Below are 17,031 nucleotides of genomic sequence, written 5' to 3'. Positions count from 1 at the left end.
TATCCGAAGGGCAGAGAACAAGGAAGTCAATTATGTCAGGCAAAAGTGGGGAGATTCCTGAGAGTCGATTCTAATTAGAAGCTTCCTGAAGGAGGAGAGATTTCCGTTCAGGGTAAAGGAGGCAGGTGATGGGATGGGAGTACAGAAGCACCACTTGGCAGAACTGGTGGACCAAACAAGCTATTCCGCAGTGAACCAGAACAGGGCTGCGTTCAGGACCAACTCACCTGACATTTTACCCTATGCTAAATGTAAACTGGTCACGGTATTGATACTGCTGCAGGATAAACTGGAGAATCTCAGCTACATCATAAAAGTATGTGCATCTCAGAAGAGCAAAGCATTTGGATATTTGAGATGAGTCCCCAGATTAAAACTGCTTATTTTGGTGCCCCCATGTGCTGAGGCTCTCAGCCTCAGGGGAACCTCCAGTGTGAGGATGATAAATCTGATACCTCTGGATTTCTGCCACAATATAATAGAATTAATTACCATCGAAATTGGCTAATGCTAGTGTTTAATAATAAATATGTATGCCCCTCTTCGTTTCAGAAAGAAACTGAAGGGGTTTGCAAATATATTTGCCATGCAACAAGATAACAAAATACGAAAGATAAGGAAGAAAAATCAAAGAAGAAATAATAGAGTAAGGTCAGAGGAAAAGTCCAAATGCCCAAACGCTTTAAATACTTGATTAGAAGTGGGCTGCAGGCATACTTTGGGCTCAGGACCTTTATCAGCCAATGCATTTTTTTCCTAAAAGAAAGTTTTTGGTTTTAACATGATAATGTAGCATGTCTAAGATTCCAAGAGTTAATGCGGAGACTTATCTTTATTGATGAAAGGGATTTTGGATATTGGATAATGCTGTGTGCTTTCATTCGTGTTGGCTGCTTATAAATGAATTCATGAGACACAGGCTGAAAGCAAACCACCAGCCCAAGGCTTTCTGGCTGAGCTTCTGAGGCTGCATAGCTATTGCACCAATGATTTTACGTAAGGAAACCCTAGGTCTGAGGACAATTATGTTCTCCAAGAAGAGGAATTCTCTTTGACATTTATTATTTCGTTTGAGGAGAGGCTTTTCTCTCTGCTTCCCCCATATACCCATTTATCAGAAACGTACTCTTTATTTTTTAGAGACAGGGTCTTGCTCTGTCACCCAGGCTGGAGTGCACTGGCTTGATCCTGACTCACTGGAATCTCAAATTCTTGTGCTCAAGCCATCTTCCTGCCTTAGCCTACCAAGTAGCTAGGACCACAGGAGTCAGCCATCATGCCAGGCTCATTGTTTAATTTTTGTAAAAATGGGGTCTTGCTATGTTGCCCAGGTTGGTCTCAAACTCCTGGCCTCAAGTTATCCTCCCATCTTGGCCTCTCAAAACACTGGGATTATAGGCATGAACCACTGCCAAACACATTCTTTTTTTAAAATTTATTTTAGTGGTGACACATTGGTTTATTAAAATATGTAGCAATGTATGGTGAAAATCATATTATTTTCTTAAAACAATATTGCAGTTTTTAGTGATAGATTTTGTTTTTTAGGGTGGTTTTAGGTTTCAGAGAAATGGAGAAAAAGATACAGGGTGCCCATTGACCTCCTCCCCTCCTGCACACAGTTTTCCATTTATTAATTTCTTACGGTAATGTGGTACATTTTTCACAACTGATGTGCCAATATTGATACATCATTATTAGCTAAAGTCCATAGTTTAAGTTAGGGTTCACATCTTGTATTGCTCATTCCTTGAGTTTTGACAAATGTATAATATTGCATTTTCACGATTAACATTTCTATGTATTTGATCACTGCATAAAATCTGAAAAAAGTAGTAAAATTAAGAAATATGGTTATGAATAAAATTTTTTGAATTGTTGCAAAAAATATTTACCTCATTGTATTATACTGAAAAGCCGAATAATCCATCATGTTGCTCAAATTGTTTTAGAATGAACTTTAAAATGTAAAAATGTCATTTTTTTCCTGATTTTTTTGTTTTATTTTTATTTTTTATTATTATACATTCTTATATTACTTTGTGACACGGGAGAAAGACTGGGGCAAGTCTGCCCAGAGAACAGTGGAGCCGAATGTGACAGCTGGAGGGCCCCAGCCAGGTCTGACCTGCTTTGAGTTCATGTCTCTTTTATTCCTAGTGTCAAGCAGAATGAGCGCTACGGCCAGTTGACTCTGGTCAACTCCACCTCGGCGGACACGGGTGAATTCAGCTGCTGGGGGCAGCTCTGCCGCGGCTACATCTGCAGGAAGGACGAGGCCAAAACGGGCTCCACGTACATCTTTTTTACAGGTAAAATACTTGGTGCATTAATGGAACTCTTCAAACTTCTGGACTGGGCTGAGAGCTGAAGGTTCCCCCACTGCATGCCAAACAGCAAATAATGACAATCAGAGCACTTCCTGTTTGCCAGGCTCTGGGCTAAATGCTTTACATCAGTTATTTCATGTAAGTCTTACCATAACCCTTCCGGGCAAATACTATTATTATTCCTATTTTTTTTTTCAGACGGGAAAGTTGAGGTTTAGAGTGATTAAATAAGTCCTTAAGGTCACACAGAAAGTAAGTGGTGGTAACAGGATTTCAACACAAACCATTTGGTTCCAGGGTCTGTCCCTGCACTCCCCGATACTGTGACCACTAGACACGTGTGGCTACTTAAATGAAAATTAAAATGAAATAAAATTAAAAACAATTTCTCAGTGCACTTGCCACGTTTCAAGTGCTCAACTGTAGCATGTGGCTAATGGCTATTGTACTAGACAGCACAGAGAGAGAACATTTCCTTTATCACAGAAAGTTCTATTGGACAGTGCTGCTGTTGACTTTCATCACTGTGTTCTCAGAACCTATGACCATCTTCTTTTTGGAAACTGCATAGGATGCTTCACTAAAGACCTCCTCCCATTTGTCCTTTTTATTATTTTGTTTTTTTGATTTTTCGGTAGAAGTGAGGTCTCACTGTGTTACCCAGGCTGGTCTCGAACTCCTGAGCTCAAGCTATCCTCCTGCTTTGGTTTCCCAAAGTACTTTAGTTATAGGCATGAGCCATTGTGCTCAGCCCCGTTTGTTCTTATGAATACTATGAGCTGAGATTTCGGGGGCAAGATTCCCAAAGATTGTGGCTCTTGTGTCTCCAGTCCCTGCCCCTAAGCCTCAGTGGACTGCCTCAAAATGTTCAGGTCAGAGTGGAGAACTCTTCTCTGCAGTGCAAAGTATGTTTCTGGAAGGTGGAGCTTGCATTTTGAGAAACCGGTGTGCAGTATAACTGCTCAGCCTCTTTCTTCTGTAATGTTCTCTAAGTTCTGAAGTTTAGGGGATGAAGTTCTCCAACAAGTTTCAGAAGTCAGTAAAAGCTTTCAGGAATCTTACAAATCCACCCCAGTCCTATTTTTGTCCAAGACATTTCAGGTGAAACCAAAATCCTTTCTTAGTGCCTGGGCAGGGACTTTTCATGAAATTTCTCTCTGCCCTGAATCCGTGTACCTTTCAGACCTAGACCTAGACCTAGACATAGACCTATGACCCAAATGATGTTATGCCCTGACCATTAAAGAATGTTTTAGTACAATCTTATGTATTTGTCCTTTCCTGCCCAAATAACTCCTCTCTGGCAAGAAGATGCATTATTAGGGTATGCTGCAGTTCTGGAAGCACATGTATCTATTTTGATACAGACTTTTTACTCCTTAGTTCAGAGATCCAAGTTCTTGTCTCATGCCAGGAAAACTTAGGCACACAGACACTTAAAAGAGTGAGTGCAGTAGAATTTATTATGCGAAAAGGAAAGCTCTCAGCAAAAAGAGGGGTCCTGAAAGCAGGTTGCAGGTTGCTCTCTACACAGTTGAATACAAGGGCTTCTGTGTTCCCCTGGTAGGGCTGGATTCCCTGTTCGTAAAAGGTGTGAATTCCTGGCGGCTGCATCCCATCCTTTCAATGTACATGCAGGCCCTTAATCTGAGTCATTCCACGTTGATTTATTTCCCTTACTGCACGTGTGTTAAGGGATGGAATTTTTCACTGGGGGCGTGTTTAGGCAAGACCTCTGTGCACAATGACTTTGGTAAGTCAGAGGTTCTCTAAGGACCTTCCCGTATCTGCTTAGGAGAGTTTTCTGCCTCTGCCTCTATCAATTTCATTCCACAACATCCCTGGGAAATAAGCAAAAGCTATTTTATTATCTTATTATTTCCAAAATACTAAAAGTACTAATGCTCATGCTGAGCCTCAGTGTTCCAGGACCTGTAGTGGCACAATAAGGAGCCAAACCTGTTTTCCTGACCCAGGATCCAGTGTTTTTTACTGCCTTGAACCTTTTGTAGGACAAGGTGAAGGATGGACTGATAGCCAGATTCTAGCTAGCATAACTGGTGTTGTCAGGAGAATTGCTGATAATTGTTCACAGGCAATCTCTTTGGATCTTCATTTTGGAACTCGCTACACAAGATTGTCCATGTGCCCTTTGTATTATACCATGCTGTGAAGCAACAGTGGAAAAGGCAACCAACTAAGACGAATAAAAGTCTGTTATTCAAGACAATGACTGATTGCACATTTCAAGTTGCAGAAGGAAGATTCTTTGCCCAGATTAGCACTGTTGTGTCTTCCCAAAGTATTGGTCGAGGTTTTGAACTGAAGGCCTAACTTGGGCAGAATATCCTATTAATATTATGGGCTTTCGGCCAGGCATGGTGGCTCATACCTGTAATCTAGCACTTTGGGAGGCCACGGCGGGTGGATCACCTGAGGTCAGGAGTTCGAGACCAGCCTGGCCAACATGGAGAAATCCCATCTCTACAAAAATAAGCTGGGCATGGTAGTCCACACTTGTGCTCCCAGCTACTCAGGAGGCTGAAGCAGGAGAATCGCCTGAATCTGGGAAGCGGCGGTTGCAGTGAGTCAAGATCGCACCACTGCACTCCAACCTGGGTGACAGGGCAAGACTTAGTTTCAAAAAAAATAAATAAATAAATAAAAAATTATGGGCTCTCTTTGAGTTTTGGAGGCAGATCCCTTTTTTTTTTTTTTCTAACTGAACTAATTTTGGGAACCAAAGAAAAACTAAAATATATTTATTCCAACTGTCAAGAAACTTTGATCAAAAAGGGAGATGACCTAATGTGTTACATCATTTATTTTTTCTTACTTGTCAACACTAAACTAGGAGTCCAGTTGGATTTTCACTATAGGGTTTAGCAGTTTTTCTTTTCAAGCATGGATGGGTTTGAAAAACCAAGATGGGCTGTTACAGAGGCTGAGGTTCTCACTGCTGGCTCAGGATTCTTTCAGAACATATGTTTCCTGGCTACCCATGTGGAGAAATGTTTGTCATTCATTATGTTTGTATGTTTCCTAGAGTTTGATTAAAAACACTGAAGCTTCTTTTGGGGGACTGACTGCTGTTAGCGTGCAATTTGTGATTAAATAATGGCCGTATATATTTCCTCTTTCATCTTGATCCATGAGGCTCTTGGAAGGTTTTCCCTGCTTCTCTTTCACTTTTTGTTGGAGTATAACATATGTAAAGAAAAACATTCAGATTCTCAGTATACAGCTCAATAAATTATCCTTAAGCAAACAGGCACATGTAACTGCCACCCAGATCAAGGATGAGAACATTACCAGCAGCAGGGCTTTCTCACAGTAAAAGGCTGAGGCTCTAATTTTTATGTGTAGGAAAACCACATTAATAAGTACTTTCCTGGCTGGGCGCAGTGGCTCATGCCTATAATCCCCTAGCACTTTGGGAAGCCGAGGCAGGCAGATCACTGGAGGTCAGGAGTTCAAGACCAGCCTGACCAACATGGGGAAACTCCCTCTGTACTAAAATACAAAAATTAGCCGGGCATGGTGGCACACGCCTCTAATTCCAGCTACTAGGGAGGCTGAGGCACAAGAACTGCTTACACCCAGGAGGCAGTGAGTCAAAGTTGCAGTGAGCTGAGATTGCACCAATGCACTCCAGCCTGGGTGACGGAGTGAGACTGTCTCAAAATATTGGATTTGCTGTAATTTGGATTTAGTTTTTAGCTTGTTCACTTGAATTTTTTTTTTTTTTTGAGACAATCTCGCTCTGTCGCCAGATTGGAGTGCAGTGGCACCATCTCAGCTCACTGCAACCTCAGACTCCCTGGTTCAAGCGATTCTCCTGCCTCAGCCTCCCAAGTAGCTGGGATTACAGGCATGTGCCACAGTGCCCAATTAATCTTTGTATTTTTAGTAGAGATGGGGTTTCACCATGTTGTCCAGGAGGGTCTCGATCTCCTGACCTCATGATCCGCCTGCCTCGGCCTCCCAGAGTGCTGGGATTACAGGCGTGAGCCACTGCACCTGGCCGAGTTTTTTTTTTTTTTTAATCTAAAATCCCGTGTGTTTAGTTTTCTTTAAGTAAAACATTTGTCTTCTAGATGAGTGGACATAAATACATTTGCAGGGGACATGTGTAATCTATAATTATTAAAATGAACTTCAACACTTTGTTGGTGTTGATGGAAGCTACGGATTGCAAACATATTTTTAAAGCAACTGGTGTGGTCACTTATTTCACAGTATGTATTATAGTATAAGAAGTAAAGTATGCATTATAGTATAAGAAGTAAGGCTGGGAACATTGGCTCATGCCTGTAATCTCAGCACTTCGAGAGGCCAAGGCAGGAGGATTCCTTGAGTCCAGGAGTTTGAGACCAGCCTGGGCAACATAGTGAGACCCTGACTCTACAAAAACTAAAAAAATAAAAAATTAGACAGGCATGGTGGCACCTGCCTGTAGTCCCAGCTACTCAGTAGGCTGAGGTGGGAGGATCATTTGAGCCCTGGAGGTTGAAACTGCAGTAAGGCATGATGGTGCCATTGCACTCCAGCCTGGGCAACGGAGTGAGACCCTGTCTCAAAAAATAAAAATAAAAATACAAGAAGATATTTTTGTGTTCTTAAATTCACACGGTTCACTTATTCGACTCACGGCTTTGCTTGTTGGTTCAGATTACACACTCTTAAAACAAAAGTTGCCTCGAAATCTTGCAATCACAAAATCCTAAAGTGTTATTGCTAAGAAAACATCTTTAATATTATCCACTCCAGATTCTTCTCTTGACAAATGTGGACACTGAAGCATGAGGAAATAATGCCTCCGAGGCCATGTAGACGGACTCTGTGTGAACACATGAACATTGGGCACAACAGTGACAAAGGTGCCCCTTACCTAAGCCTGAAAGCCAATTTCTTATGAAGTAGCACAGACCTCCCAGCCTGATGGAAACCCATGTAAAACACGGAGACTCTCTGAGCCATGCTATACTCTTCCCTCGTCTTAGAGTCAGGAGGAAGGATCTCCATGTTAGTGAACTTGGTGCTCATAGCCCAAGAACTCTTGGCTCTTGAACCATTTGACGATGTGTCCAGGAATTCTGCCCCCAACCTAAAACACCATCTAACTGTGACACAAAGAAGGCAAGTCAGGGAGAAAGCCAGGAAAAATTATTTATTTCAGGAACATTGTGGGGAAAACACAGGAAAGCATGTAATACGTATTGGGGTATCACTAGCTCTGAAGATTTCTCTTTGCAACTGCTATAATATTTGCTCACAGAATGATCCAGAAAAACAAAGGATTTAATGTACCACGCCAAAACAGAAAAGCCACCAGCACCAACAAAAATACCCCCAAAAGCCCAGTCCAGAGTTTCTTGCCTGTCCTAAGGACAGAATCGGTAGGTCAGTCCTTGTTTCTCCCATTTCAGTAAGATAAAAATGCCATCATCTGAGCTTAAAGAATCAGGCAGAGTAATTTCAGAGGAAATGGGGGGAGGTAAGAGACTGGCTGAAGATTCCCAGCCAGGTGCCGGGCAAGCCGAGAGCAGGCCTGAGACTGATGGGCTCCTCCTTCAAGCCCACGCCATTCCCCTCCACTAACTGGCAGGCGCCAGGTCCTCTGGGCTGTGTGAGGACAGGCTGAGGACACTGTCACTGTGCTGGAGCTCCCAGGGGAGCTCTGATGTGCTGGGAAACGCTTCCTGGCTGGCAGTTACTGACTGTGGCTGTGGGGCTGATTTCTCCACCCACAAGCAGCAGATGGTTTCAAGGTTTTACAACTGCTAAGGGTTTAAAACTTACAATCATAAAATCACATTAATAAGTGCTTTCCTAAATATTGAGTTTGCTGTAATTTGGATGTAGTTTACAGCTTATTAACTTGATTTTTTCTGGAAATCTAAAATCCAATGTGCTTAGTCTTCTTTAAGTAATACGTGTGTCATCTACATGAGTGGATATAAATACATTTTCAGGGGACATATGTAATCTATAATTATTAAAATGAACTTTAACACTTTTTTTGTTGATGGAAGCTACTGATTGCAATTTTTTTTTTTTTTTGAGACACAATCTTGCTGTATTGCCCAGGCTGGAGTGCAGTGGCATGATCTCGGCTCACTGCAACCTCTGCTGCCTCCTGGGTTCAAGCAATTCTCATGCCTCAGCCTCCCATGTAGCTGGGACTATAGGTGTGTGCCACCATACTCAGCTAATTTTTTTTTGTATTTTTAGTAGAGATGGGGTTTCACCATGTTGCCCAGGCTGGTCTCGAACTCCTGAGCTCAGGCGATCCACCCGCCTCAGCCTCCCAAAGTGCTAGGATTACAGGCATGAGCCACCACGCCTGGCCAGATTGCAAATATATTTTTAAAGCAACTAGTGTGGTCAGTTTCTTCAAAGTATGTATTATAGTATAAGAAGTAAGGCTGGGCATGTTAAACTTTAACTTGTTAAAGGTTAATATGTTAAACCTTAACTTAAATCTTGTTCCTTGCTTCCTCATGGTAGTGATCCATGGGCCTCATTTGGGCTTGAACTGATACCTTTTCTGTTTTCTTTTTTTCTTTCTTTTTTTTTTAAGACGGAGTTTTTCTCTGTCGCCCAGGCTGGAATGCAGTGGCGCGATCTCGGCTCACTGCAAGCTCCGCCTCCCGGGGTTCACGCCATTCTCGTGCCTCAGCCTCCCGGGTAGCTGGGACTGCAGGCGCCCGCCACCGCGCCCGGCTAATTTTTTGTATTTTTAGTAGAGACAGGGTTTCACTGTGTTAGCCAGGATGGTCTCGGTCTCCTGACCTTGTGATCCGCCTTCCTCGGCCTCCCAAAGTGCTGGGATTACAGGCGTGAGCCACCGCGCCCAGCCTTCTGTTTTCTTTAAGGAGACAGGAAGTAAAATCATTCTTCCAAAAAATGAAAAGCGTTAAAGTAAAAAAAGAAACCCCAGCCTTTCCTACTCCTAAGGACTCAGTATTCGGAGTATGTTGCCAGAATCCTTAAGGGCGCTTTTACTTTGCGTCTCCGGAGTGAATATGCCTGTGTCTTCCCTTTGCAGAGAAAGGAGAACTCTTTGTACCTTCTCGCAGCTACTTCGATGTTGTCTACTTGAACCCGAACAGACAGGCTGTGGTTCCTTGCCGGGTGACCGTGCTGTCGGCCAAAGTCACGCTCCACAGGGAATTCCCAGCCAAGGAGATCCCAGCCAATGGAACGGACATTGTTTATGACATGAAGCGGGGCTTTGTGTATCTGCAACCTCATTCCGAGCACCAGGGTGTGGTTTACTGCAGGGCGGAGGCCGGGGGCAGATCTCAGATCTCCGTCAAGTACCAGCTGCTCTACGTGGCGGGTAAGCCTGGCCACCCCTGCCTAGATTCTAGTCACTCCCCTGGTCAGTTTCAGGTACTGCTGTTCCCCGCCTGCAGATGGAATAAGGCAGCTCCATGAGAGCCTTTTGTTTCATTGTTGTTGGATTGTTGTTGTTGTTTTTTCTCTTTTTTCCTGAGACAGGGTCCCGTTTTGTTGCCCGGGCTGGAATGCAGTGGCACAACCATTTTCTTACTGCAGCATTAAAGCCCTGGGCTCAAGCGACCCTCCCTCCTTAGCCTCCTCAGTAGCTGGAACCACAGGTATGAGCCACCATGCCCTGCTAGTTTTTTTTTTTTTTTTTGTCCCATAGGGAAGAGATCTCCCTACCTTGCCTGGGCTGGTCTTGAACTCCTGGGCTTAAACAATCCTTTGATCTCAGCTTCCCAGAGTGCCGAGATTACAGGTGTGAGCCACTATGCTCGGCCCACTTACGCTGTTCTTAAAAAGGCTTCCCTTCTGCCCCACCACTTCTAGGATGCATGTTCTCCTTCCTTGCTGTGACCCTGACCAAAAACCCCTCTTCTCCATTCCAGCCAAATCTTTCCATCGTTCACTCTGGTGCTGCCTCAGTGTTTGATCAGCAGGTCTTCTATGTCCCCAAACTGCTTTAGAGCATCCTCCCAGCCTCTTGGTCTTAACTCGAATCTGCTGTCTCCTAAGGACACTGTTCACTCCCACCTCAAGGCTGGCATCTTTCTTGTACCCATTCCCCCCTGCCAACCCTCATTCTCTGCCCTTCTGTTGGGAACCTCTGCTGTTTGGGGGCTCTACCAGCATTCTCATTTCCTTTCCTGTCATTCCCATGCATTCATTGAACATTTTGGCACTTGGTTCATGGCCCTGCTTGTCACTCCATTTTTAGGGTGACTTTGATACCGACTTGGAACCCACTGGCCAGGTTCATGGACCCCTCATCCGTTCCACCTCGGATATTCCCACCCTCATCACAATGTGAAATGTCAACCACAACCACTGTGACAGCAACCACCGGGGCTGACCCCGGCTCCAGTGACACAGGCTTGTACTTTCCCAGGGTTCTGTGTTTAATGACTCCCTCAACCGCAGTCCTCACCTGCACCTGCCTGTTCCCGAGGGCTTTCTGCCCTCCCCACCCACGAGGCTTAGATCCTGGGTCCCACCACATCAGTACTCACTACCCACACCCTGCACGCCCTCCTCTCTGTACTCCCCTCTCCTGTCCAGGAAAGAACCATCCTGGATGAACACAACTAACCTTCTCCCCATGCCTGTACCCAGAGAGTTAAGAGCTGTTGGGACACTCCCATGGGTGGGTAGAGCGCATGGCCATGAATCCCCCATCTCTCGTCTACCCTGCCTGGTGTCCTCTGCGTTTTGTCCTGTCTTTCTTCTGCTTTCCCCAATGTGCACAGAACACTTGGAGTCCTCAAATTCCTGCCTCATTCTCTTCCAATTGGCCTTACTCCCTTCGTCTTGACAGAACTGAAACATGATCAGTCTCTCAATTAAAATTGGAACTACTTCTTTTAATGTGGCCATTTTAGTGAGGAGTTTCATTTCAGGGCATTTATACATGAAATACTTTTTTCCCTGGTAACTGCCATCCATTCCATTGTGTTGAATCCCCCTTTTCTTGAGGGTAGGCAGATCTGTTGGTCTTGTCGAGTTTCCTTTTGACATCCAACAGGCTTGCTGGGTGAGTAAGACAGCCTGATTCTGGTTTCTAAGACCGTTTCTTTAAAATCTTCAGTCCCAACAATTGATCCAAGCTTGCTTTCTGCTCTTCCTTTCACATGCAGGCTCCATGGTGAGTCCAGCAACTGTGAGTCGGAGGCCACAGTCCCCTCCGCTCCCCTCCCCTCCCTTCCCTGCTGGGGCACCAGGTTAGGGGAAGTAAGTGAGAGAGGTCAGAGCCCAAGAGCTGGCTGTCCTTGGTAATAAATGCTGACCTGGCTTGTTGTCTGTGAGCCTGATGGGAACAGATAGTGACTCCAATTCTTTGTCGCCAGTGATAGGGACTCACCTGTCACAAGCTGCCTTGGTGTCCTAGGCCCTGTCCCATGCAGCCTCGCCTTCTCCTGGACCCTCAGCTGGAGGCGGCCTCTGCTTGTATGAACTTCTTTGCTCTGAGCTGCAGCATGGCTGAGAGAGCCTGGGGTCCTGACATCTCTGTGTCCATCTGATCACCTGACTCCAGAGCACGTGGCCACCAGAACGTACAGTGGAGACACGGTCTAGGCCCTCTTTACTTCTCGAAGTCCCCCACCCTGCCATCTTGTCCAGGGCTCTTTTGCCCCGGGCTGATGGCATAGGGGCAGGCTAGGAACAGTTGTGTTGCAGAACACCACAACACCCCCCGCCTTCCTTGGCAAGCAGTTCTCTGAGGCCCCTCCCTCGCCTTTCTGGAGTGAAGCACCCCTTTGCCAGCTTTGCAAGGGAGGAGGGGAAATAGTTTCTCTTTTGGCACTGTAGTCCCTCACAGGTGACTTTAGTCTCTCCGAGAACTCTCACCTTGACCAGGAGTGAGTGGTGTGTGTGGGCAGCGTCCATCCCCTGCAGTGGAGCTTCTCAGGCACCCTGTCGAGGCGATCAGTAGCCCCAAGAGTGAGCTGCTCTCTGAAGTTAGAATTTGGGTTCTGTCACGCCTCGTGTTCTCAGCCATGGCGCTTACGCAGCAGGCCATGCCCCTCACACCCTGTTATCAAATCCCTCTCACAGCCCTGCTCCACCTCCCCCAGTGTTTTGCTGAGCCCACCGCTCTTCCCCACTAGAACCAAGTCCCTGAATGAAGGAGCTCTCCATGTCCCTCTCCACTTCCTTGCCTCCCACACTCCTCTGCCCACTCCCATCTGGCCTTCTCCCTTGACTTCCACCAAAACGACTGTTGCCAAGGTACTCGGGGACCCCCGTGCCATTAAAAACAGTCCCTGTCCTCCTGGATTCCACCTCACCTGCGGGGAACAGCCTCTGCCCTGGCTCCATTTTTCCCAGCTTCCCCCACCTCCCCACCAGCTTTCTCACTCTTCTGGGTCAGCTCTTAGCCTTCTATCAACTTTGAAATGCTGGTGCTCCCCCAGGCACCCTTCCTTCCCACTCCTTGTTCTCTCCCTGGGCCTGCTTCACATCTGTACACTGGTAACTCCCAAGTGAACGCAAGTGGCCGGATCTGGGAGCGTCAGGTCCACGTGTCCGCCATCCACCTCAGGTGTGCAATGAGATGCTTCGGGGTCCTCCATCCTCCGCGTGCCATCCCTGGCCCCAGTGCCATCCTCCCTGGACCTGGTTCTTCCTCCTTCTCTGCCTTGGTGATGGCACTACCTTCACCCAGGGGACAGGCCTGCAGCTGGAAGCCAAGCTGACCTCCCATCTCCTCCCGATCCTTTCTCCTTTTTTCATTAAATCTCTTTCAGATCTTACTGTTTCTCTCCATCCTCACTGCAAAAGAGGGACCAAGCTAGCATTGTCTCTGCCCTGGACTTATGTGAATACCTTCTCATTTCCCCTATGTCCACCTTTTCTTTCTCTACTCCATTTTCCACACTGTAGCTGATTTTTTTTTTTTTTTTTAATACAGAGTCTTGCTCTGTTGCCCAGGATGGAGTGCAGTTGCATGATCTTGGCTCACTGCAACCTCCACCTCCTGGGCTCGAGTGATTCTCCTGTCTCAGGCTCAGTATCTGGTATTACAGGCATGCGCCACCATGCCCAGCTAATTTTGTACTTTTAGTAGAGATGGGGTTTTACCGTGTTGGCCAGGCTGGTCTCGAACTCCTTACCTCAGGTGATCTGCCCACCTCAGCCTCCCAAAGTGCTGGGATTATAGGAGTGAGCCACTGTGCCCGGCCCCTGATTTTAATTAAACCATTCAGTAGGTTCCCACTTCTCCCAGAACCAAAGTCCATATCCTCTGTGTGGCCTGAATGGCCTCACATGGACTCACCTCTGTCCTCCTCCCCATCCAGGTCTCACTCCTCCCTCCCCTCCTCTCCCCAGCTCTCCTCCACTCCGCCACCACCTCTCACCCAGGGCCATGAACATGGGCATTCCCAGCCTGCTGGTCCCCCCTGCTTCTCCTGTTCCTGTCTTTGAAGCTCAGCCTTGAGATTTTAGTTCAAACTGCGCTTCCTCAAGGAAGCCTTTCCTGCCTCTCAGACTGTTCTGTTCTGGCCTTTTGGAGTACTCTGGGCTTCTGCTTCATAGCTTTTAACACAGCATTTTAAATTAACCCCATACAATGACTCACTCAGTGTCCGGCCCCTCTGCTAGAATACAGGTTCCAGGGGCTCAGAGATCAGGTCCATCTCCCTCCCTGCTCTAGGCCCACCTTCTAGCAGATAGCCTTGCTCAAGGCTGCCGTCAAAATTGCTCGTTGACACACTTGTAATCCCAGCACTATGGGAGCCCAAGGCATGAGAATTGCTTGAGGCCATGAGTTGGAGATCAGCCTCGGCAACATAGACCAAAAAAATGGAAAAATTAGCCAGGTGCAGTGGCTCATACCTTAATCCTAGCTACTCAGAAGGCTAAGGTGGGAGGATGGCTTGAGCTTTCCTACAGGATGCAGGAGTTTGAGGCTGCAGAGAGTTATGATTGCACCACTGTTGGCAGGCGCCTGTAGTCCCAGCTACACGGGAGGCTGAGGCAGGAGAATGGCGTGAACTCAGGAGGCGGAACTTGCAGTGAGCTGAGATCGCGTGGCTGCACTCCAGCCTGGGCGACAGAGACCCCATTTCTAAATAAATAGACAGCTTGTTGAGTGAATTCCCCATAATGAAGAAATTTGCTTCTGAAACATGATGAGGCAAAGGCACTGCAGACCCAGGTAGCACTCATGCCCAAACATCTTTCACATCTGTACCTTTAGATTTTCTCCTCCTCTTCTGCGGATGGTCAGCCACATACCTATCTGCTCCCTGCCACCCCTGTGGACGCCACCACCCAGTACTTCCTACCTGCTTCTTCCCTAGGGACTTCTTCCCCCTCACCTCTTCATTCTCTTCACATGACCACTGATGGACCTCTGAGCTTCCTCACCTAATCACAGGCTTGGAGGCCGTCCTGGGAGTCCTGGTGCCTACCCCATTCCAGACCACCAAGGTCAACAGGTAAAGGTGGCTTCAGAGGAAGCCCCAAGTGGTGGGCTCACACCATCCTGGCACTGGTCGGGAAGCTTTGAGAAAGGCAGAAAAGTCCATCTCTCTCCATGGAAAAGAATGCATCTGTAGGTTTGTTTTCGAGGTTACACTCACGGTCTCACTCTGCCTGTCTCCTGCTTGCTTCCAGTTCCCAGTGGCCCTCCCTCAACAACCATCTTGGCCTCTTCAAACAAAGTGAAAAGTGGGGACGACATCAGTGTGCTCTGCACTGTCCTGGGGGAGCCCGACGTGGAGGTGGAGTTCACGTGGATCTTCCCAGGGCAGAAGGTAAGTGCTGTACCGGCATCTCAGCACCTGCATCTCAGCCTCTGCCTCTCAGCCAGCCATTTTAATTCACAGCTTTGTCCCCACCCAGTGCTACATGCCATCACTTCAGAAGTGCAAGAAACATGTGGGGCTATGTAGGAGGCCAGGGCTTGTTTGTTTTTTTTGAAGATGTTTCAGTATGTTTAAAAATGAATTTTTTCTTAAGGACAGGAAATAAGAGATTGAGTTTCATTAGTCAATTTGCTCAGTGTGCCCTCTTCATATGCAGGGTTTTTTTTTTAAACCCTTAACTAAGAAAGGACAGTAATGCTCATTGCAGCGCCATTCACAATACCAAAGCATAGAATCAACCTAAATGCCTTTCAGTGGTAGACTGGATAAAGAAAACGTAGTACATATACACCACAGAATACTATGCAGCCATGAAAAAGAATGAGATCATGTCCTTTGCAGGAACACGAATGGAGCTGGAGGCCATTATCCTTAGCAAACTAACACAGAAGCAGAAAACCAAATACCTCATGTTCTCACTTTTAAGTAGGAGCTAAATGATTAGAACACATGGACATATAGAGGGGAACACACACTGGGGCCTACCTGGAGGTGAAGGGTGGGAGGAGGGAGAGGATCAGGCAAAATAACTAATGGGTACTAGGCTGAATATTAATACCCGGGTGAGGAAATGATCTGTCATTTCATGACACGAGTTTACCTATATAACAAACTTGCACATATACCCCTGAACCTAAAATAAAAGTTTAAAAAAAAATAAAAGGACATTGGGAGGAAAGGGAAATGAAGGATCTCCCTCTTTCCTCCTGCCCCCACCTCAATCTTCAGTCCCATCTTCTGGGCCAACTACAGTCTAATCTAACCTCCTCCTGGGGTCCTTCAGAGTGTTCTCTTTGTTTTTAATATATTTTATTGTTTTTGATTTCAATAGGTTTTTAAGAACAGTAGGTGTTTGGTTACTTGAATAAGTTCCTTAGATGATTTCTGAGATTTTGGTGTATCTATCACTTGAGCAGTGTACACTATACCCAATGTATAGGCTTTTATCTCTCACCCCTCCCCCCAACCCTTTCCCCTGAATCACCAAAGTTCATTGTGTCATTCTTATGTCTTTGCATCCTCATAGCTTAGCTCTCATTTAACAGTGAGAACATACCATGTTTGGTTTTCCATTTGTGAGTTACTTCAATTAGAATAATGGTCTCCATCCAGGTTGCTGCAAATGCCATTATTTCATTCTTTTTTATGGCTGAGTAGTATTCCATGGTATATATACTACATTTCTTTATCCACTCATTGATTGATGGGCATTTGAGCTGGTTCCATATTTTTGCACTTGTGAATTGTACTGCTGTAAACGTGTGTACAAATATCTTTTTTCATATAATGACTTCTTTTCCTCTGGGTAGATACCCGGTAATGGGATTGCTGGATCAAATAGTAGTTCTAATTTTAGTTCTTTAAGGAATCTCCACAGTTTTCCATAGTGGTTGTACTAGTTTACATTCCCACCAGCGGTGTAACAGTGTTGCCATTTCACCACATCCATGCCAACATCGATTATTTTTTAATTTTTAAATTATGGCCATTCTTGCAGGAGTAAGGTGGTGTCACATTGTGGTTTTGATTTGCATTTCCCTAATCATTAGTGATGTTGAGTACCTTTTCATATGTTTGTTGGACTTTGGTATATCTTTTGAGAATTGTCTATTCATGTCCGAAGCCCAATTTTTGATGGGATTGTTATTTTCTTGCTGATTTGTTTGAGTTCCTTGTAGATTCTGGGTGTTAGTCCTTTTTCAGACGTATAGATTGCAAAAATTTTCCCCACTCTGTGGGTTGTCTGTTTATTCTACTGATTATTTCTTTTGCTGTGCAGAAGCTTTTTAGTTTAATTAAGCCCTATCTATTTATGTTTCTTT

General features: G+C 45.6%; 1 protein-coding gene across 2 annotated transcripts in view; it reads left to right on the top strand.

Moving 5' to 3' along the window:
* Positions 1–17,031, top strand: part of PDGFRL (platelet derived growth factor receptor like) — a 65,870-nt gene that overhangs the window by 41,891 nt on the left and 6,948 nt on the right. For both annotated transcript variants that reach the window (XM_032162393.2, XM_058442863.1), the window contains exons 3-5: positions 2,161–2,312; positions 9,382–9,675; positions 14,958–15,097. In XM_032162393.2, coding sequence (XP_032018284.1) covers positions 2,161–2,312; positions 9,382–9,675; positions 14,958–15,097 — 586 coding nt within the window. The remainder of the gene's footprint in view (positions 1–2,160; positions 2,313–9,381; positions 9,676–14,957; positions 15,098–17,031) is intronic.

This window comes from Hylobates moloch, unplaced genomic scaffold, assembly GCF_009828535.3.
Source record: "Hylobates moloch isolate HMO894 unplaced genomic scaffold, HMol_V3 SCAFFOLD_8, whole genome shotgun sequence".
NCBI lineage: Eukaryota > Metazoa > Chordata > Mammalia > Primates > Hylobatidae > Hylobates > Hylobates moloch.
This window is presented reverse-complemented; position numbering and strand designations above follow the sequence as displayed.